We start from the raw sequence: 22,085 nt of genomic DNA, 5'->3' as shown, positions 1-22,085 counted from the left end.
ACATATTTTTTCAATCTGAATCTGTTTCCATTGCTTCAATAGACGGAGGACTGCAGCCTTTTTTAATGTGTTTGTGCTTCGTTGTATATTATGACACTGACTGATATGGCCTCATATCAACTTTCAGTATTGTGCATACAATTGTGCACATGCAATTAAATGTGAGCACAATTAGACCTTTAGATGCCCCTATCAGACTTGCAAGTGCATTCAGATCATGAGGCACCAAAACATGTGCAATTGCTGGTGCAAAAAGATGTGCCTATAATACTGAAGGATTTTTGTTTTGTTTTGAATATTTAGCTTCGTATATATTTATATACCAATATGTATATGTGTAAATTTGTTCCACCCCCATCCCTGGAAACCGTGACTGGTAAGCTCTCCTGGTGATTCAACAGCACACACATTCCACGAGGTACCTTCACCAAGTGTCTTTATTATTATTTCTTGGCCGGTGCTTTAGATACAGCACAACGCAGCTCTGCCTTTTATACTGCTTGCTTTCTTTTCTAAGCTATCCAATGGGTGATTACTCCAGTAGCTTGTCAGATTCCCTACAGGTGCAAGTGATTCCCGTAAACTACCTAACTCCCTCCTACTCTAACTACCCAGTGCCCTGCATGTCCTAAGTGATGAGGGTGCTGGCTGCCCAAAGGGGCTCTATTTATTGCTGCTAACAGCCCCCGTCACAGTATATGGTTTGTATTTTTAAAAGCGCTATACAGACATTGGAGAAAATCTACAAAACCACTCAAATGATGCAGGAGCCTAACTCCCATTTTCAAAAGTGACTTAGATGCATAGGAATTTCAATGGGGGTTAGGAATGTAGGAGCTTTTGAAAATCCCACTAGGTGCCTATCTCGATCCTTAGGTACCTAAATACCTTTACAAATCTGGTCCATAGCTGTCTAAAGTTAATTGAAAATCAATGAGTTAGGCTCATAAGTCTCTTTTGAAAATGGGAAGTAGGCTCCTAAGTCACTTAAATGTTTTTTAAAATTTTACCATTAACTAATACACCTCTACCTCAATATAATGCTGTCCTCAGGAGCCAAAAAATCTTACCGCGTTATAGGTGAAACTGCATTATGTTGAACTTGCTTTGATCACCGGAGTGTGCAGCCCCGCCCCCCGGAGCACTGTTTTACCGTGTTATATCCGAATTTGTATTATATCAGGTTGTGTTATATCGGGGTAGAGGTGTATCTTGATCTTGCAATTTCCCACATGTAGATGTAGCAAACTGCAGGATCAAGGCCATATATAACTGCTGTGACAAACCTAAGCAAAGATCATGACAAAAGAGAGGAATTTTTTCTTCCAGTTTTTTTTCTTCCATCAGTCTGTTTAAAAAAAAAAATTCCCAGTTAGGGAGCAAATGTTACAACATTTGTGTACAATAGTATTCTTGTTGGAAGAGGTGGATTAAGAAAAAACGTATTACTAGAAATAAATTATGTAGAAATTAGATACTCATGAGGGCAGGAAAAAGTATTAACTGAAGAACCCAATAGTAAAGCTTATTATACAATCTTTAATCTAATAATTGACTTGCCTCCAGTACAAGACAGTGAAAAAAGCAAAGTAGATAATTTTGTTACTTTATTTCTAAAACTGAATGAACACGGCAGAAAAGTATTCATTAACATTTGTTCACATGAAAACCGACCGTTCACTTTGGTGGTATTTGTGACAATTTTTTACTTACTTTTTTTTATTGACGATTCATGTGAGTGAAAGTTTGTTCATCAGAATATTTGTGTGAGGAAAAATGTCACAAATAATCATACACAGAAATAATTATATGAACAGTGGTGCCACCCCTCACAATATGGTATTTTTGCTAAAAGCCCCAGGTCTTGAAATCATGTAATTATATGAGAATCTGAGCTTTCATTTTTTTTAAGAAGTAAGTTTCAAGCTCTCATAGTTGCAGAGCAAAGCTTGAAAGTATGAACCCTAAAGGCTCATAAACCAAAAGGTAAATTTAAAAAAAAATCTAAAATGTATTATTTAAAAAAACCTCATGATTTTAAACCCAATCTCATGATTTTGGTGGGCCTGATTTATGATTTTTTGGAGGCGTGAGGTTGGCAAAACTGTGAATATTGAATGACTATTTACAATGGAAGGGTCCACAGAGACATCTTGAAAGATCTTCTTGGGTTTGGAGTTACCCGGACAGGGGTCAAAACAATACCACATGTTAGTTGACCAATCCACACAGCACAAATAGCAAATATCTAGGCAATAGGGGCCTGAGTCTGCTCATTAAAATCAATGACAAAACTTCCATTAGCTTCCATGTGGGCCACTGAGGAAGCCACAGTTGAAGTGAACAGTTCATGAGAAATAGCTAGGTTTGCACAGTCTTTCCACTAAGTCATTGCAAATAAAAAGAAAACGTAAAAAAAACCAGAAAAACCCCAACAGCTTTCTTTATGAATACTTTTCCAAGTTAATTGAAGAAATTGTGTGCTGCTAACAGTTCCCCAGCTCTACTTATGTCTTATATACAAAATATTCATGTGATTGTTTTTAATAACATTTATAAAACCATGAAAATGGCACCATGAAGTGAAGCCCATGTAGTTCTTTTGTAAGAAAAAGCTTTTTCAAACCAAATGTAATCACTTTATCATTGATAACTTGTCAATGAGATTGGTAGAATTAGCTTTAATTCTATCATACCCTTTTTTTTCATTCCTATTCCTGCTTTCTGGCTTACCCCTTCTAGCAATACAAGATCAAGACAAGCTACAAGGCTTTTGCAGCAATCCCTACAAACACCTTGCTTATGGAGCAGAAGGTTAGTGTTTGCTCAAGAGCATGAAAATTGCCTCATGTATTCAAGCACATTCTACTTAAGAACTTTTCATAATTAATATTTTCCTGACATTAATGCTGGGAATATTTCAAAACATAAATACTGTGGGCTGACTATTCAGGATTATATATGCTACTATTCTTCAGGGCCAGTAGTGTTTTATAAGATTTTCCTATTCTGAGTTTCTACAAAAATTCCCTGCAGAAAATATTTCTTTCCATGGGAGTTGCAGTTTATATCACACTGTCTAAAATGTTCTTTAGCAAGCTTTAAAGGGCTAGATTTTCACAGTTCGAAGACAGTGACAAATGTCTGGTGTTAAATTTTGATAATACAGTGAAGGCCAAATTGTGCTGTCCTTACTTGTACAAAACTACCATTGAAGACAATGGTGCAATTGACAACTTTAATTTTGAATGAAGGGTTAAATTTTCAAATCACCCGTGACTTAGAAGCCTAAGTACCATTGAAAATTTGGTCCAGCATCAGTCTTGCTTGTATTAAAATCACTAGAAAGATTCCCATTGATTTCAGTGGGAGTTAGCATCTAACCTGCTTAGACATTTTTGTAAATCTCACCCTGAGGCACTTAAATACCTTTGAAAAATTGGCTCGCAGGATCCTAAGTCCCATTAACTTTCAATAAGACTTGGGGTCCTAAGGGCCTAAGTCGCCTTTGAAAATGGGATTTAGGCTTATATGCCACTTAAGATAAGTCTACGCTGCACTGTAAACCTGGGCTTGTGGACTCACTGGTTCCAAGACCGTATTTGAGCATCCACACTACATTGTAAATCATTGGACCAGAGGGTCTCACAGCCATGTTGACGTCTTCATATTGCACTGACTGGACCTTCTCTCTTGGGTCTGAGGCTTGAACAACATCCACACTGCAAAATGACAGTGCTCGGAAACAAGTCATAGCAGGAATTGGGCTCTGACCCACGTCAACAAGCAAGGTCCTAGGACCCAGGTCCTGAGTTCTTGCTGACCTGTGTTAGACTGATTTGTGTGTGGATGGAAGCAGGGTTTGGTCTCAACCTGATTCTGAGCATGGGCTTAGTATGCAGTGTAGACATATACCCATAGGTCCTTTTTAGAGTTTTACTTCTGGTCAAGTATTATTAATTGTAGGCTAGCTGATAATAGTTGGCATATTTGAATGTCACACCACGTTTAACAGATACAAACTGGATTTTTTTCTTCAAACCATTTAATACATTTGTTTTTTAAACTCTTTAATGCTCGATTGAAGTTTTTCATTTATTGCAGGTTATATGTTCTTTTACTGAAGACTTGCATGCCCAGCTCTTTCTTGAACATTGATTTCATATATTAAAAGAGAGAAAGCAAGTTCATATAGTATCAGTAGAAATTAGATTTTCTAAGGCAGGATTTGGGTCTTGTGTTCAGATAACTTAGACTACAATGTTCTAGATTATGCCTTAAGGCACAGCCTGACCAAGTGTTGTCTGTAAGTTGTTCCCCAAATAGGCATGATAAGTATTATGACTCAAGCACCACTCTAAGGTACAGCTCCCACTCTGGTTCTCCCTCATTTTGGGGAGAGGAAGAGAGTAATTTGCTACTGGCCTTTACCAACTAACTACAACATCCTCCTGTACCAGCTCAACTGGGTTGGCTGACATACATTTTCCACCTACCAGCTCCAGGAGGGAGTAAGTAGGCACACAGCACCTACAAAGCCCAGGGCACCCAGTCCTGGTAGCCCACACAAAGGAAACCTTCATGTGAAGGTTTGTGGATCAAGTCACAGTCTAGCCCAAAGATATTTATTGCTATTGCCAATAATTTTATTCCAGCTATCATTATTTAAATTTTTGAAGCTAATGTTTTTATAAGGAGAGGTGCAAGAGAACTAGGTTTTAGTTATATAAATCACTTTTTTTTAGCATATAATTCTTGACAAGATCAGGCTAGTTTAAGTGAAAAGTCTTGGGGCATGTCTGCCCATTGAGCTGGAGGTATGATTTCCAGCTTGAGGAGAAATAGTTGACCTAGCTGTGATTGAGCTGACACCCTAAAAACAAAGTGTTTCTGTGGTGGTGCACATGGTGGGACGGGCTAGCTGTCTTTAGTACAAGCCCATTGGGGACATACGATGGGTTGGTGCGCCATCGTGGCTACACTTCTATTTTTAGCATATTAGCCTGATCAGAACTAGTGCAGGGATGTCTCCTTGACCTGGAAATTGCACCTCCAGTTTGAAGTTTAGACATACCCTTACAGCTACGCTTCTTGCACCAAGAAATGCTGTTCTGCAATATCCAACACAGACATTCATTTGTCATGATAGTCACTACTGAACACAAGCTGAGCAAGTCTCATCTGCTTATAATTATAATAACTGCTTAGGAGGTGAAACAAGGTGACTTTTCTGAAAGGCATTTTTAGAAAAATAAGACAATCCTTGTTTCACTTCTTAAGCAGTGACATTTAATTGTTCGAGGGGTCAAGAGAAATGTGCTTGCCCAGACCCTTGAAGTCTATTATCCAGTCACAGTTCATACCATGTACCAGATCACATGATAAAAAGGTGGTGGTGATTTTGTTTCTGTTGCTGATATGTTTCTCTCCCAGTATCTACCTTTTATTTGTCTAATCAATCCATCTCTATCTCTAATCTCTTTCTCTCTCTGTACATATAACATTTGGGAGGGTATCCTTTTTAAACTTCCTTTTATGGATTCCCAATGTACTATTGTCATTTTAACACCAAAAGGCCAAGAAAGACAGTAATTATAATGCTTTTTTCCTCTTCCAAGTGTGCTGGCTGAAGTGAGGTCTTTAACTTTTCCCCTCTTGCTCGAAAAGTGGCTCATTGGTTTTTTCATCTGGTGGTCAGACACTCCAAGTGGTCAATTAATGGAGCTCCTTACTCCATGGGATTTATTTAAATTGGGGCACTCTTGGGCCAGATGCAGAAGCTCTGCAAGGTGAGCTAAAGGGAAGACCCTTTGTGATCTGGACAATAAAAGGAACTCAATTTCTTTTCACATGGACAATGCATCATGCTACATTATATGCTCTTTCCTTCCCTTAGCAATGCAAACATGTACAATCCTACTCTCATTCCCAACTGTTATGTTGCTATCTGTTGTCAAGCCAGCCCAAGCAAGGTGTATCTAACTGGTGGAATACTCCATTCAGTGACTGAACTTTGCTTGTGAAGCTGAAATTCCAAACCAGGACCTCTGTAATCCAAAGGTGTTAGGTCTACTGGGAAGTGAGCCAAAAGAAAATGTGCCATTTTTCCCCCACCCCTGAAAGTTACTTTCACAAGCTTAGCTTATTTCCTTAGTCCTTCAGGAAGCTAGTTTATATTATTGCCTCCTCCCTTCTGCTCTACACTTACCCCTATGCAGTCAGAAATCAGTTTGTTTCAAAATTCCACCTAGATCAGTGGAATTCAATCCACCTCTTTATCTCCACCATGTTCCAGGGGCAGTGTAACTCTAGTTGGCTACCTACCAATCTGCTAATGGCAGTCATCAAAGCGATTCTAGCGATGTGTGACAGTAAAAATAAGAACATTAGAACGGCCGTACCGGGTCAGACCAAAGGTCCATCTAGCCCAGTATCTGTCTACCATCAATGGCCAATGCCAGGTGCCCCAGAGGGAGTGAACCTAACAGGCAATGATCAAGTGCTCTCTTTCCTGCCATCCATCTCCATCCTCTGACGAACAGAGGCTAGGGACACCATTCTTACCCATCCTGGTTAATAGCCATTTATGGACTTAGCCACCATGAATTTATCCAGTTCCCTTTTAAACATTGTTATAGTCCTAGCCTTCACAACCTCCTCAGGTAAGGAGTTCCACAAGTTGACTGTGCGCTGCGTGAAGAAGAACTTCCTTTTATTTGTTTTAAACCTGCTGCCTATTACTTTCATTTGGTGACCCCTAGTTCTTGTATTATGGGAATAAGTAAATAACTTTTCCTTATCCGCTTTCTCAACTCAAATCACTCATGATTTTATATACCTCTATCATATCCCCCCTTAGTCTTCTCTTTTCCAAGCTGAAGAGTCCTAGCTTGTGTATTTTAAAATGTTAAAGGGTTGTGTCTTCATAAACTCACTACATTATAATATTTGGCACAATTAATTCTCAGAATCTTTTTTGGAACACGTGTTTCCTTACTACTTATGTGCTGTGCTGAACATATACCCCACACTGGTATCTTTTTCATTACTGAGGCATTTCCTTTTCCCTGTATCACAGCATACAGTGTCATATAATGACAGGACCAACCCTTCAATCACTGTGCAGAAGGGATGGGACCTGATAACACCGAATAACATATTACCTTTGTTCAGCAAGTATAAGAAAAGATAGGTCACCTACTGTATTCTAAATTATCTCACGAGCCTTGATTCTTATCCTCCATTATTTAAATATTATGAGGTTAGATTCTAATTCAAAAAATACAGCTCCGGGACAGATTATTTCTTTTTCAGACATAACATATCAATTATTTAGAGATTTCATTTATCAAATGTGCCGTAAAGGTGTCTTTCACTCAAAATGGATCATGAGAGAGGGCTTTATTTCAAAGAATACTGAGCAAACTGACTCAAAGCTACCTATAGTAGAAGTCTTGTTAAAGCTACTCTCAGGACTGTATTAATACAATGTTTCCCCTGAATAGAAGGAATTTTTAAAATAGAGCCTTGAGTAGATAATCCTTTAAATAAAACCTTCTTCAGACTCAGCAACAATTGTTTGGTTTTCAAATATTCTAGAATCAAAATGGATAAGTCATTAATGGAAAACCTCGAGTTATACCTTTCTTAACTCTGGAGTCCCAAGCCAAAAAAGTCCTGCCCTACACTATGCAGCTGATCTTCAGCTCTCAAGAGGGAATCTTTATCATATCTACTGTACTGTTACATATAACTGTTTCTTACAAGTTAAAGTGCTGTTTGTTTCTGTGACTTCCTATTCTGATCTTCACAAACAGCATACAAACATAGTATCATATTTTTGTTTGAAATACTGAGCATGATTTTACATTATTTGGATTTAGCATTCAGGGGTATGCTTTGCTATCCCCATTAAAACCATATCATTTGACTAACATCATATGGGTCTAAAACAACATTTCAAGAGGATTTAAACACCTAGGAAAAACACCAGGAAAGCCACCTAATCACACATTTCCAAGATGAAAATCTTGCATCAAAGAGTCATGCTAAAAAAACATTTACTTCTAGCTAGAGACCCATTGCTAGTTGTAAAATGGGAAATAAATGATTTATCAGTTTGTGTGATTATTAAAATGGCACAGCCCATCTGTCAACATACAATTTTGCAAAGCAGGCTCTGGAGCTCCCTCTTTCTTTTTAAAAGCCATCACAGACTTTTGAGTTCTAACTGTATCAAAGTTTCATGGTAGTCAATCCTTTCAGTGTCCTTTCCCGGGATCTTTAAGAAATAATATAATTATACGAGGAGCTGATGATAGTTGAAGCTCCCTCATGTGGAAAGGATTTTTTGTACATTCATGTCTACACTACGGGATTATTCCAAATTTACATAAACCGGTTTAGTAAAACAGATTGTATAAAATCGAGTGCACGCGGCCACACTAAGCACATTAATTCGGTGGTGTGCGTCCACGGTCCGAGGCTAGCGTCGATTTCTGGAGCATTGCACTGTGGGTAGCTATTCCGTAGCTATCCCATAGTTCCCGCAGTCTCCCCCGCCCCTTGGAATTCTGGGTTGAGATCCCAGTGCCTGATGGGGCAAAAATCATTGTCGCGGGTGGTTCTGGGTAAATGTCGTCAGTCATTCCTTCCTCCGGGAAAGCAACGATAGACAATCATTTCGCACCCTTTTTCCCTGGATTGCCCTGGCAGATGCCATAGCGTGGCAACCATGGAGCCTGTTTTGCCTTTTGTCACTGTCACCGTATGTGTACTAGATGCCGCGGACAGAAGCGATTCAGCAGCGCTACACAGCAGCATTCATTTGCTTTTGCATGACAGCAGAGATGGTTAGCAGCCGTTCTGTACCATCTACCATGCCATTGTAAATTGGCAATGAGATGACGGTTACCAGTCCTATTGCACTATACCTTCTGCTGCTGGCATAGGTGCCCCTGGCTGAGATCAGCCGGGGGCGCAAAAGACAAAAATGTGAATGACTCCCCGAGTCAATCCCTCCTTTATGGTATCTAAAAATAGAATTAGTCCTGCCTAGAATATGGGGCAAGTGTACTAGAGATCCAGTGTATCAGAGAACTAGAGAGCACAGCTGCTCCGTGTCAGATCATGCAGGAATGATGAGCCGCATGCCATTCACAGGGGGTGCTCCTGCAACAACCCCACCTGTTGCTTCCTTCCTCCCCCAGCCTTCCTGGGCTACCGTTGCAGTGTCCCCCCATTTGTGTGCTGAAGTAATAAAGAATGCAGGAATAAGAAACAGTGACTTGTTAGTGAAATGAAATGAGGGGAAGGCAGCCTCCAGCTGCTATGATAGTCCAGACAGGACATTAAGCAGTGTGGGGGAGAGGAGCCCAGCATCCTGCTGCTATGATAGTCCAGACAGGACATTAAGCAGTGTGGGGGAGAGGAGCCCAGCGTTCTGCTGCTATGATAGTCCAGGCAGTACAGAATCTTTTCTTTACACATGAAGGGCAGGGGCTGATGGAGCTCAGCCCCCTGTTGCTATGATGAAGACGGTTACCAGCCGTTCTGTACCGTCTACTGGGAATGACTGGGAGGCCAGTCAGGAGCACTCATGGGCTGATGATGAGGACGGATAGCAGTCCTATTGCACTACACCATCTGCCACAAGGCTGATGATGACAACAGATATCAGCCATATTGTACCATCAGCCACCAAGGAAGGGGGGTGAGGATGCTACAGTACAGTGCCGCAGCATCGCGTCTACCAGCAGCATTCAGTACACATAGGGTGACATTTAAAAGAGTCAAGAGATGATTTTTTTCCCTTTTCCTTCTGGGGGTGGGGGATGGGGGTACATTGGTGAGCTATGCCCTGAACCACCGCGGACAATGTGTTTGACCCTACAGGTATTGGGAGCTCAGCCAAGAATTCAAATGCTTTTTGGAGACTGCAGGAACTGTGGGATAGCTTGCGTCCTCAGCCCTCCTCCCTCCCTCCATGAGCATCCATTTGATTCTTTGGCTTTCCATTACGCTTGTCACGCAGCAGCGTGCTGAGTCTCTGCTATGGCGTCTGTCTGGAGATTTTTTTAAAAATACTTTGGATTTTCGTCTTCTGTAACGGAGCTCTGATAGAACAGATTTGCCTGCCCATACAGCGATCACACCCGTACGGTCCATGCTGGAGCTCTTTTTGGATTTTGTTTTCGGACTGCATCGCCAGCCGTGCTGATCAGAGCTCCACGCTGGGCAAACAGGAAATGATATTCAAAAGTTTGCGGGGCTTTTCCTGTCTACCTGGCCAGTGCATCCGAGTTCAGATTGCTGTCCAGAGCGGTCAGTGGTGCACTGTGGGATACCGCCCGGAGGCCAATACCGTCGATTTGCGGCCACACTAACCCTAATCCGATATGGCAATACTGATATTAGCGCTACTCCTCTCATTGGGGAGGAGTACAGAAACTGGTTTAAAGAGCCCTTTATATTGATATAAAGGGCCTCTTAGTGTGGACGGGTGTGGCGTTGAATCGGTTTAACACTCCTAAAACCGGTTTAAACGCGTAGTGTAGACCAGGCCTAAGGCTTTAGAAATGTATTGATAAGGAAAAATGTGCTAGAAAATGAAGCAACCCCCCCGCCCCCAAACAAACAAACAAAACCAAAACCCCTTCAGTTGCTTTGCTCAACACAGGATTCTGAAAATTCATATGGCAAGAAGACAATTTTTACGGAGTGTGGCTGGTACCGAACAGAGTATAGGCCTTCAGCCATTTGAAAAATAATTACACTAGTGGGGAAGTGATTATAGTTTAGATTGTACAGAAATCAAAGTGCCTTGATTCTTCTAATAAAATATCCAGGGTCAGAATTAGATTGTTCATCCATTTCCTTTCTGCTTTACTAGTTTAGCAATCACAGGAATTTTGAAGGGCCATACTGTCAACACTGATCTCAATGAGATGCATACATTACACCCGCACAAATCTTACATGTATAAGGACAAATGAGCAGTTAAATATGTAATTATCTGATTTACACACTCAAATGCACTTAGCACCTAATTTACACTCTCTGTTACACTTCACCTTGACGATATTGTTCCTTCTGTTTAATATTTGAACGGAAGGTGAAGGATTTAAGCAGGAATGCTGTTTTTCATACTGTTAAACCAGCAAACCAGGATGACAAGCTTGGCTTGTTCTCTCCATATTGCTGATAGCAATAATGCTGCAAAGTAAGATTATTATATGACATGACCAGTGGTTGGTTGAGAAGTGCTAGTTTTAATTTTAAAAAATTGTACTTTTCAAATAATTTACAGCACTTGCATGCTATTTTTTTCAGCCATGTGAAAATTCAAAATATTGCACTGAACAAAAAGAGATTCAACTTTTTTTTTCTTAGTGATTTCCTGTGCTCAGTATCCTAATAGAGGTGGAATTCTTTGAGAAGCTTAGCAGAGTCTCCATTCTGAGGGTTTGTTTGATTTATGTATCTAAATAAAACAGGTTGTTTTTCCAATTTATATGCAGGCACTTTACCAGTTACTCTATTTCCATTTTTGTGAAGGATTTTGAGATCTCAGAATTTGTTTTCAGTTTGACTTGGAATGAAACCCCAATATTTAAACATTTTCAATGAAAGTTCTGTTTTAAAAAATCACTTCAGATTGATGGAAGCCTTTCATTTTGATTTAAAATTTTAAATGATATGTTATTATATATATTACAGCAGACAATAATTGAAAGAGCAGCAAAAGTAAAATACCAGTAACTTTACAATTCTGTGTTGAATGTCCTCAATAGCTGGGCAAAGAGGGGTATTCTGTGCCTCACTGCATAAACACATGCTTATTTTGCAACCACACTGTCTTGTGTTGTGAGGAGCCCTGACATGTATAATGCTGAGATGTCACTGTTCCCACAGAACCTCACTGAAGCAGGGAGCATGCAGAGGGCAGAGTGACTAACTTTAAATAAATATATTTTGCTCTTTTCATATTTTTTTAAATTAAATAATAAAACGGAAACCAAAAAAGCACAATGTATTTAAAAATCCACAGATCCTGACCCCTGCAGTCTAGCATCATTCTCCAGCAGATTCCAGGGTAATTATGGTATCTCAGCATGGCATCTCCTTGGAAGTCACTTCAAAGCAGGAGCAGGGTAACAGCAACTAGACTGTAGGTCAGAACCTAGAAGAAGAAAGAAAAAGAGGAATGATGTTCTGAATTCTCCTCTAAGCCTGGCTTTTGTGATTATTCAGCACTCACTGGTAGGATTAGAGATGGGCAAATTCATTTTCACCAATTTCAAGCCGATACCAACTTTGTGGGTTTGAAAGTTCGACCTGTACTTAAAGCATATTGGGTTTGTGTTCTGCTTTGGAGAGATTGTGATGAGAGGAAGAGAGAAAAAAATTGAATGGAAATCTAAACAGATACTTATAAATAAGGCACTTCAGCCATTAAGGCTTTCGAGAGTTTTCCTTTATCTATACATTTTTTTGTTTAGAACACTCCTCCCCCCCCCACAAAAAAAACCCCAACAGCAACCCCAAAGAACACCCAACCTTACTGCATCCTTTGTCAAGTTATATGGAATCTCAGTGCTTCTTAAACAGGAGTCATTTATTAAAGAAAGCAGCCACAGACACAAACCAAGAGGCTTCCACAGCAATTGGGTACCAGTCCTATTCTCTTGTTTACCAGGGACCACACCTTGTCTGGAATGCTATACAGCACACAGAGACATCTAGTGCCTAAATAACAGACTGAAGGAAATAGTGGTGGGGAGACAATGGGTTTAAATTACATGCAGAAAAATTTTCATCTTAGCTACTGTTCTGAACTCCAAGAATAATCAGGCTCCAAATAACGACATTCACCTGGAGGTTCACCCCTCTCTAATATCACTGGAATTTGGTGCTCTGTCTGTGCAGAACATCTTTAATGTTTCAAGATATGGTCACTTTCATTTGACGAAGCTTAGTACACAGAGCTATCTTCTTTCCCAGCTGATAACAGGGAAGTACCAAGTAAGGAAACTTTCACACTGAAAAGCAAGTTTTTATTTTCAGCCAATCTAACATCAGAACAATTTTTATTTATCTCTAGGCATTAGAAGAGCCAATTAAAACAGAAAAAGTGATTGAAGACACTACTTTGGACACACATTCAGAGGTAGGTAATCACACTAAATCTCTCCAGCCAGTGTTTCATTTGGACTCGCAAAGCCAAAGCTAGTTCAGCTGTTGCTTTTACTTTTCCAGATGTGCTCCCCTGCCCAGCTCAGGCAAAAAACTGAAGAACTCTGTGCTGCCATCGACCAAGTCCTACAGGATCCCTTGCCTATGGTAATACAGCACTAATGTGGAATTTAAATGTTTTATCTCTTTTCCATCTTCTCTTGTTATTAACAAAGTCTGTGCCCTTTCAAATCCCATTTTTCAGCGCCGGTGTGAATCTTCTCCATCTTCCCTGCACACATCAACGGATTCAGACATAGGCAAAGTAAGTGAGTAAGCATGGCCACATACCATAGATACAAAACCTGTAACATTAGAAAGCTACATATAATCTTAAAAGATGCAAGATCAATACAGATCCTCCCTAGTGTCCAAAAAGACACAGAAAAGAGAGGGAGGATAGAGCAGCTACAGCTCTCGAGCCACTTCCTCTCCACTGCAACATATCTACGTGGAGGAAGGAGTAGTTGCAGTGTATGAAGAAAGGGAATTTGTCCTTTGAAGGTCCAGTAGTCAGGGAAGAATCCAGCGATGCGTGGCCTTCCAGAAACCAGGACGTCTGAGTGAATGGCCAAGCAGCCGGTCACTGAACTCAGCTGTAGGTGCTGAGTACCCCACTCCTCTAGCCACTTACTGCTGAGCCTCAGCAAGCTTTCTACACTCCCTCAACCCAGACAATATAGAGATGGCACGTAGATGGGCAATGAGGAAAAACTAGAGACATGGACAGACTTGTTAGGAGAAGTCATAAAGATTGTAACTGTTCAGTTCAGAGGGGAGAGACTGAACCTTTAGGTCCACTTGAACCAAATTATTTGTATGTAGGGGAAAGCTGGCAGTACAGGTATTCCTTCTGTAGGGTTGCTGGAGCCTCCTCAGGCAGTCCCTGCTGCTCCATCTCTTTCTGTCCCTTTGATGTAGCAGTGTACCTGGCAAAGGGGAGGGAAATTATTGGGTTATTACAACAATCTGTAACCAACTAACGCCCCTTTTTGCCCTATGACTGCAGAGGTGTTAACAGGCCACTTCAGTCTGAATGGTCCCATAGAATATGTATAACTACTTTTGCTAAACAATCTGTTCAATCATGTATTTAGCTGTGACACTCTCAGTACCTTTCCCAGACCTGAAGGAGAGCTCTGTGGAGCTCAAAAGCTTGTCTCTCACCAATAGAAACTGGTCCAATTACCTCACCCCACTTGTATCTCTAACATCCTGGGACTGACATGGCTACAACAATGCTGCATATAATTATTGGCCTTGGTCAAGGCAATTTTGGTGGAGTGGAGAGAGCAAAAGCAGACTGGAGGATGGAGAAGAGGACATCTTGGCAGTGGGTCCAAAGCCCATTGGTGCCAATGGGTCCACTATGAATGGACAGTACTCGCTGGTGCTCTGCACATTGTCTGGTCATTTACATTAGTGCAAAGTGGGGGTAAAACATTACCTTACTGGAATGGAAGTATTCTATACCCACTCCGTATAGACTTTTCACTGGTGTAAGTGATTTCACAAGTAGCAGGGCAATGGTGAAGTGAGTCATAGGTCTCATAAGAGAAAGAGGAGGAGGAGAGGAATGGGACGGTAGTTAGAGAAGCAGGTGGGATTGAAGGAAGGTTTTTTTCCCCATTTTTTTTATACAGGGATACTTGTACATGCCTGTAGCCTGATTCCTCGGTGCCTGCTCCTTGTGTAGTTATTTACACTGAGTAAAGTGGCTGTAAAATGTTACTACAGGTGAGTGAGATTTCTGCTGTGATAGTTATTTATACCACTTTATACAGGTGTATATAATTACACCAGGTGCAAGACAGTGGAGAATTGGACCCCAAAGGAAAGAAGCCAGAATAAAGAGTAATGATGAGGGAAATAGAAGGAGTGGGAGGAGAGATACAACAGATATCTTAGTTTAAGTGCCTTAGAAATGTCATGGATTAGATAGACAGCAGAAGACAATTAGATGAAAGAAGACAGTTCTTGCTGGATAATAGCACAGAACCGAAGATAATTCCAATACATTTCCTATGCAAATAGAAATGAAATCCTGTTTGGGGATTGGATATGTCCCCTTCTGTCTGTTAACAGATTCATTCTGAGAGTTCCCAGAGGTTATATTAGGGAGACCAGATAGCAAGTGTGAAAAATTGGGATGTGGTGTGGGGTGGTGTAATAGGTGCATATATAAGAAAAAGCCCCAAATATTGGGACTGTCCCTATAAAATTGGGACCTCTGGTTGTTACCCGGGGTTCTTTCAACCCAAAGCTCTTGGTAACTTTTACTCTGTGCGAGGAGGTGTCAGGAAATAAATCAGGGGAGACATGGCTGTCCGACCGATAGATGGCTGGCACAAACAGGACGGCACAAGAGTGCTTTCACATAAAGCTACACTTTACTTAGTCTCAAGCACTTACACATGTCCACAACAAGATTAGTAAAACACCCCCAACCCTTGATAATTACCAAAGCTGAGTGTGGCTTTCAAGTGACACAGCGGCAGGCTTCTGGTGGCCAAATCTTCCGTCTGCCAGTGGTGACCGCAAGATGCATCCAGAGAGAGACCAGTCCCGAAGAGTCCCCCCTACCTCAAACTTTCCCCCCTTATTTATACATTAGTAATAGAATGACATGTCCCTTAAAGAAACCTTGTTAAGTAAGCAGTTTCAATGATCAAGCAAGAGGCTCCTTCTGATTATTGATTAACCAGGTGTGGGTTTTTCCAGAGTTTGCAGCCTTGAGACCCCAATAGACATTCCTGGGGCACATCCTGTTCTTCTAAAATGTATCAGCAACTTCAACACAATTCTTATCAGGAAGGATGCAGGGTCAAGCTGCCCTTTCTGTGGCACCCAAAACCCCCTCCCCTCCAGCCTTCGTCAAGCTGAGACTGCTGAATGGCCAATTTACAGCTTGCTGACTAGGCTGCCTTTAACAATAAGTCATATTGGTTTCAAGCACTTTACTGGTTTGCCAAAGTCTCTCCATACATGGTCACCCTAGATTACATGGTCACAATAGCAAGGGCAACTATAACACTATGAGGTCAGATACTGGAGTCGCATCTTTGACACATAATAATATAATACAGTAACTCCTCATTTAACTTTGTCCCACTTAACGTTGTTTCAGTGTTATGTCCCTGCTCAATTAGGAAACATGCTCGTTTAAAGTTGTGCAATGCTTCCTTATAACATCGTTTGGCTGCCCGCTTGTAAGATTTTGTGGAAGAGCAGTGACTTTTCAAGGGAGCATTGCACAAGTTCCACTTCTCTGCCTCCTCCCCCTCCCTCCCAGCGCTTCCCCCACCACCAAACAGCTGTTTGGCGGCGCTTAGGACTTTCTGGGAGGGAGGGACAGGAGCAGGGAAGCACCCTGTCTCCACTCCTCCCACTCCCTCCCAGAAAATCCTAAGCGCCTAAACAGCTGTTTGGTGGTGCTTAGGACTTTGGGGTGGGGAGGGATGTGGCTGCTCCGGAGAGGAGGGAGTGGGGGTGGGAAGAGGCGGGCCTGGAGTGGAGCAGGGACAGGAAGAGGTGGGCCTGAAGCATTCCTGGCAAAATCCGAGCCTGTTCTCTGGGAAAACTGCCGCTGCTGCAGCAAAGGTGCTTCCTAGCGTCCTTGCCTGCAGTGGACTGTGCCTGTGTGGGGTAAGCCAGGGGCACTTCCCAACCACAGTACAGTACAGTACTGTACAGTATACAGTATAATGCCTTTTGTCTGCCCCCCAAAAATTTCCTTGGAACTTAACCCACCACATTTACATTAAATCTTATGGGACAATTGGATTTGTTTAACATTGTTTCACATAAAGTTGCATTTTTCAGGAACATAACTACAGCGTTAAGTAAGGAGTTACTGTAAGTCAAACAATTACTCAACACTGAGAGCTAAACATTAATGAATCACATCTCACCTCTCTGATGAATGCTTCATAATGGTTGCAGAGTGATGGTTTCTTAGACTTTTAGCAGTTAATATCTTGTTACAAAGTTAAAAGTTCATGGAATTGTCAGATTACTGTTGGTTGCATGTTATATCAATTTATCTTGTGTACAGATATCTGCAACACTGCAGAGAGCAGCTGGACGGGAAACCAGATATGTAAGTCCCTGTATAATTACTCTGTGTTTTAGCTACAGAAATGTCTTATTTTGTAGGATTAAGCATCCTTCTTGCAATAATAGCTGGGTCCTGCCTGAGGGAAGGGAGTAAATCCATCTAGGACATGAAAAGTTCTTTACAGCGGTAGGGGAAGTGAATAGTTCAAGGCTTTGGAAATGAGACTTGGCACCTCTCACCACTATTTCAATTCCACCTCAAGCCTTACCGTCCAGTGGCTCTTCAGTGTGGTGTAAGCTGGTTATCTCAGTCTAATTCCTTTGTAAACAACGGTCCGTATCACCCAAATACATCCTTACAATTGTGCCTTGGTTGCCATCTACAGTTGCACAGATTAGGGTGAAAAGATGCCCAAACCTCTCCTTCCTCATGCACCTCTGTACAGGAATGGTTCCCAAAGTCTGCTTGAAGTTAAGCCTGCAGAGGGGCAGGTCACCCCAAGGAGGGGTATGGAGGACCAAAGAAAGTGTGAAACCTGGCTGCATACAAAGGGTTAACATGTGTGATGTTTTTTAAAAGATGAAGCAAAGGCCATCTGGCTTGCGCCCCTCCAGAACTCCCAACCGTGATGTGCCAACCTGACGCAAAATGTCTCACCAGGAGCACTTGCTTGGCATGACATTCCTATTCTCTCATATTGAAAAACCTCAATTTAGTCCTGAATGGGCATCAAATATCCTGTCACCTCTAGAACTGGTCCCCACAGAATGGGGCTAAGAAGCATTTTTTTTGAAGAAAATAGGACATTTGTAAGAGAGGCTGGGGAAACGGAGGGAAGGAGTTTTGGTTTTTCTGTTAAGTTAGGGGATACACAGCATGCTTGCAGGCAGGCCTAATTCTCCTCTGATGATAATTGCACTTCCACTGCCTCATGCTGTTCTTGTCTTACATGTACTGTGACTGGAAAAGTTGACTCTTTGCTATCCTCCCTCTGGCACCTTAAATACACACACGTGTGCACTCACACACATAATTGGTTATCTTAAGTCATTTGTTTTATTCATTATTCAACATATTAAACTCAATTAACATGTTTATTCTCCTTAGGATAAGCAGTTAAGGAAGGTACCTTTTTTTACTTATGACCCATTTTTTCATATGCTGACATATGTCTGCTCATTATTCACCAATCTATCTTTCTACTCAATCACAGATCAGGTGCAGTACAGGCAAAAACAATAGAGATTTTCCAGCTTGTTCCCAGCACACTGCTTGATCAATGCAATTTTGTTTCCTGTGAGCAAGTAGCTACAGAAGTGATTTTTTTCCCATTGCATGCAGTTATGTATTTTTTATTGCATACTATGGAATGTGAATTTTGCATGACACAGTGTGCTAGTTTGTTCTAAATAGAAAGGTGATTTTCATTTTTAGTGACATGCAAAAACAAGCTGACATGTTGCATCTTGAAGATGATAATGCATATTGCTCACCATTCCAGTGGAATTCTTATAATCTCTAAACTGTGCCTGAAACATTTCTTTAAGTAGAATTATCCTTACAAGACATACAGTGACTAGAATTTCTGGCTGAGATACTATCTTTGGAGCTTACCCCTGTGTGACTCTTAACAGGATAGGGTTACAGTCAGGTTCATTGTCTTTGATCTTTACAAATGCACTGACATTTTAAAGTCTCACATCAACTCAGATATATATGTCTTCTTGCCCGTGTTTAATTTTTTATATTTTGTTTCCAAATGTGAAATTGTTGGAGTTGTTTATTTGTGGGGTTTGGGGAGCAAGTGAATACCCTAGGCTAATGCACATGAAAGTCCTCAGATGGCTGCTCCTCAAGAGCGCAGAAGGCCAAGACTGCTGCCACCTGCAGGGCTTCCCCAGAAGACAGAAGAACTGCTGCCTCAAGGGAATCTATCAGGGGTTGAGGAGGCTTTAGGCCTGGAGAAATACCAACAAAATCCTGTGTGTCTTGAGCAGGGATCAGCAACCTTTGGCATGCGGCCTGCTAGGGTGAGCACCCTGGCGGGCCGGGCCGATTTGTTTACCTGCGATGTCCGCAGGTTCAGCTGATCGCGGCTCCCACTGGCTGCGGTTCACCGCTCCAGGCCAATGGGGGCTGCAGGAAGCGGTGCTGGCTGAGGGATGTGCTGGCTGCTGCTTCCCGCCGCCCCCATTGGCCTGGAGCAGCGAACTGCGGCCAGTGTGAGCCACGATCGGCCGAACCTGCAGACGCGACAGGTAAACAAACCGGCCTGGCCCACCAGGGTGCTTACCGTGGCAAGCCACGTGCCAAAGGTTGCCGATCCCTGATCTAGAGGCTTAGTTTCCTGTATGTTCAGCCCCCAAATATTGTGTGTCCAGGGAAGTCCCCAAATTCCTTTTTGTCCGGACCTCCCTATGATCACTTATCCTGAAGGCTGCTCTAACTTACACTCTGAGGCCATGGCCTCCAAGGAACCACGGGGGCAGCTGGGAATAACCAGGTCACACTACTCTCAGTACACCACCAATAACAGGGTTTGTGGAAAGAGCCAGTTCTGAACCATTAACACAGCTCTATACCACCCAAGGAATCACCATTTATTGAGGTTATTCTCTGGTAGCTTGCTTTGGCTGTTTTGTGCCACATAAAGGGGCTAAAAAACAACATACAATTAGGTCCAAGGCTTTTATTTTGCACTAGTAAGAAAGCCGTGTCTCTTCTTAATGAATTCAAAAGCTAGGATCTTCTGTGATGCACCTGCTGAGACTGAATTTGCCACCCATTGTAAAGACATATATTGTATTAATATCAAACTGTGAGCTCATCCAGTATGCTCACTACCTCATGACTAGTGATCTTGCTTGGAGCAATGATTTTTTAATTTAATTTTTTTTTTACAAGGAAGTTGCACTATGTTTCTTTTATCTGAAATAGCTATTAATTTGTTCAACTGAAATTCAATTTACTTTGAAAAATTAGCATGGTATTTTGACAATATAATTATCATTATTTATATGCATCATTTCTGTTATTGGCTGCTTGTTGAGAAGCTGTCTTAAATGTGCCATTGTTTACAGAAGAAAAATAGATGATTTTTGCATACTAATTTGTTTGTTAGTTAATCAGACACAGCAAAAGCTGTCATCCTGCTAAGCCACTTTACATATTTTCTTTACATTATATTAGTGTATGTATACACTGATTAGTTAGAACTATTGTAATCTACCTCTTGGGAACAGTCTGTACAGATTGTTTGGGTCATAGCTTGATATTTTCTCAAGGGTGTTTTAAAAATGAAAGTGCTGAATTCTCAACTACCAGCATTCCTCCTTGTGTAGCATTTGATACACATTTTGCACTCACTTTCCACAGATGTAAATGACTTCACAAAGTACATGGCAGTGGAAAGTCAGGCCTGAAAGTGCTGTGGCTGGCCCCATGCAGGCATAAGAAGGTGGGAGAGGGAACTAGGAGCGTTCCTTCGTTGTGCCAAGTGCAGGAACTAGCAACAATGTACCGGGGAGCTCTGTGCTGGAGTATGACCAGTGGTGGCACTATTCACCCCACTGGGTTAGTGAAGGTGGGTCCCTGGTCCCACCCCCAGACAACACCAGCCTGTGGAATTTGGTAGGAGCAGGGGGTATGCATGTTCTACTCTCTTTCAGGGTGATAGAGCTACTCTGCTACTGGAAACAACTAGGGGGAATTGTGGTTGAGTCAGTCAGTATCCCTCCTTTGGGATGCTGCTGTAATACCATCCAGTGCAGGCTGTAGGCGTATGCCACAATCTGGCCCTTAATATGCTGCAGCTGTAACATCAAAGCCCAACTATTATAGACGAAGAGTTTTTAATTAACCAAAGAATGCTCTAAGTTTAGTGACCCGGGGCCTTCAAATTGAACATGTCCTGCAGGAAAGGAAGTGTCTTTTTATACAGAAACCTAGTGATGTTCAATGAAATTCACTTGTAGGAGAGGATATTCCCTAAAAGATAGGTAGAATTTTAATGCTCTAGAAACGTCCATCCAATAACAAGTCCTGTGAGACTTTAGTAAGGGCTTAATTTCACGGGGGGGGGGGGGGGGGGGGCTAAAAATAGGAATACATGTTCATGACTGTTGTTTGAATTGTCCACTCTGCAGAGGCAAACTTTTACATCTCATATAAAGACTTCTTCAGGGGAATATACTGTTGCTCAAATGCCTTTTTTCCATTAGGAACACAAAAATACCTACAAGTGACATGATAAAATGTAAATGTTGTACTCCTTCCATCATCCAGGAACCACTGATAATCTATGGAAATATTCCTCTTCCTGGTTTCCCCTCTGTTTTTCTGTTCCCCTGGTTTTCCTTCTCATCCCAGATTGTTTGACTGTTATAATGGATTATGCTAGCTTATGTAACACTGTATATATTTACTCTTTTGCAGGCTAACCTTTACTTACCAACGCCTTCAGTGACAGAGAGTCAACTGGTATGTATCATGTGTCTGAACTATGCAGGTTTTCAAATTACAAACATAAAATCTGAAGAAATTATTGGGTCTCTCCTTAGTCTTTGGAAGGAAGCTGCGGTCCCTCTTTCTAGATGAAAGTAATAAGCAATATATTACTCCTTCCATACTGAACATGAATTTGAACACAAAAGTGAGCCAATACCTACAAGTGAGGTGGAATCATAGGACAAACTGCAGGTCTTTGACTGAGGCCTAAGAGACTGGGTAACTTGGTGGCCCACTGCCTCCTAGTGGCCATTTAAAAATCTTTCAGTTTTGTTTGAAAACTTGTTTA

At 41.5% G+C, this 22,085-nt stretch overlaps 1 protein-coding gene across 13 annotated transcripts in view; it reads left to right on the top strand.

Annotated features, from left to right (window-relative positions):
- Window positions 1-22,085, top strand: part of LOC120402303 (muscular LMNA interacting protein) — a 160,362-nt gene that overhangs the window by 81,383 nt on the left and 56,894 nt on the right. For 11 of the 13 annotated variants that reach the window (XR_005597125.1, XR_005597127.1, XR_005597130.1 and 8 more), the window contains 6 exons: window positions 2,743-2,814; window positions 13,103-13,168; window positions 13,258-13,341; window positions 13,439-13,498; window positions 17,288-17,332; window positions 21,725-21,769. Coding sequence is in view for 9 of the 13 variants with exons in the window: in XM_039532834.1 (XP_039388768.1) it covers window positions 2,743-2,814; window positions 13,103-13,168; window positions 13,258-13,341; window positions 13,439-13,498; window positions 17,288-17,332; window positions 21,725-21,769 (372 nt within the window). In the remaining 4 variants the exon portion in view is untranslated. The remainder of the gene's footprint in view (window positions 1-2,742; window positions 2,815-13,102; window positions 13,169-13,257; window positions 13,342-13,438; window positions 13,499-17,287; window positions 17,333-21,724; window positions 21,770-22,085) is intronic. The other 2 variants (XM_039532839.1, XM_039532833.1) reach the window with 1 other exon arrangement.

Source organism: Mauremys reevesii, linkage group 3, assembly GCF_016161935.1.
Source record: "Mauremys reevesii isolate NIE-2019 linkage group 3, ASM1616193v1, whole genome shotgun sequence".
Lineage (NCBI taxonomy): Eukaryota > Metazoa > Chordata > Testudines > Geoemydidae > Mauremys > Mauremys reevesii.
This window is presented reverse-complemented; position numbering and strand designations above follow the sequence as displayed.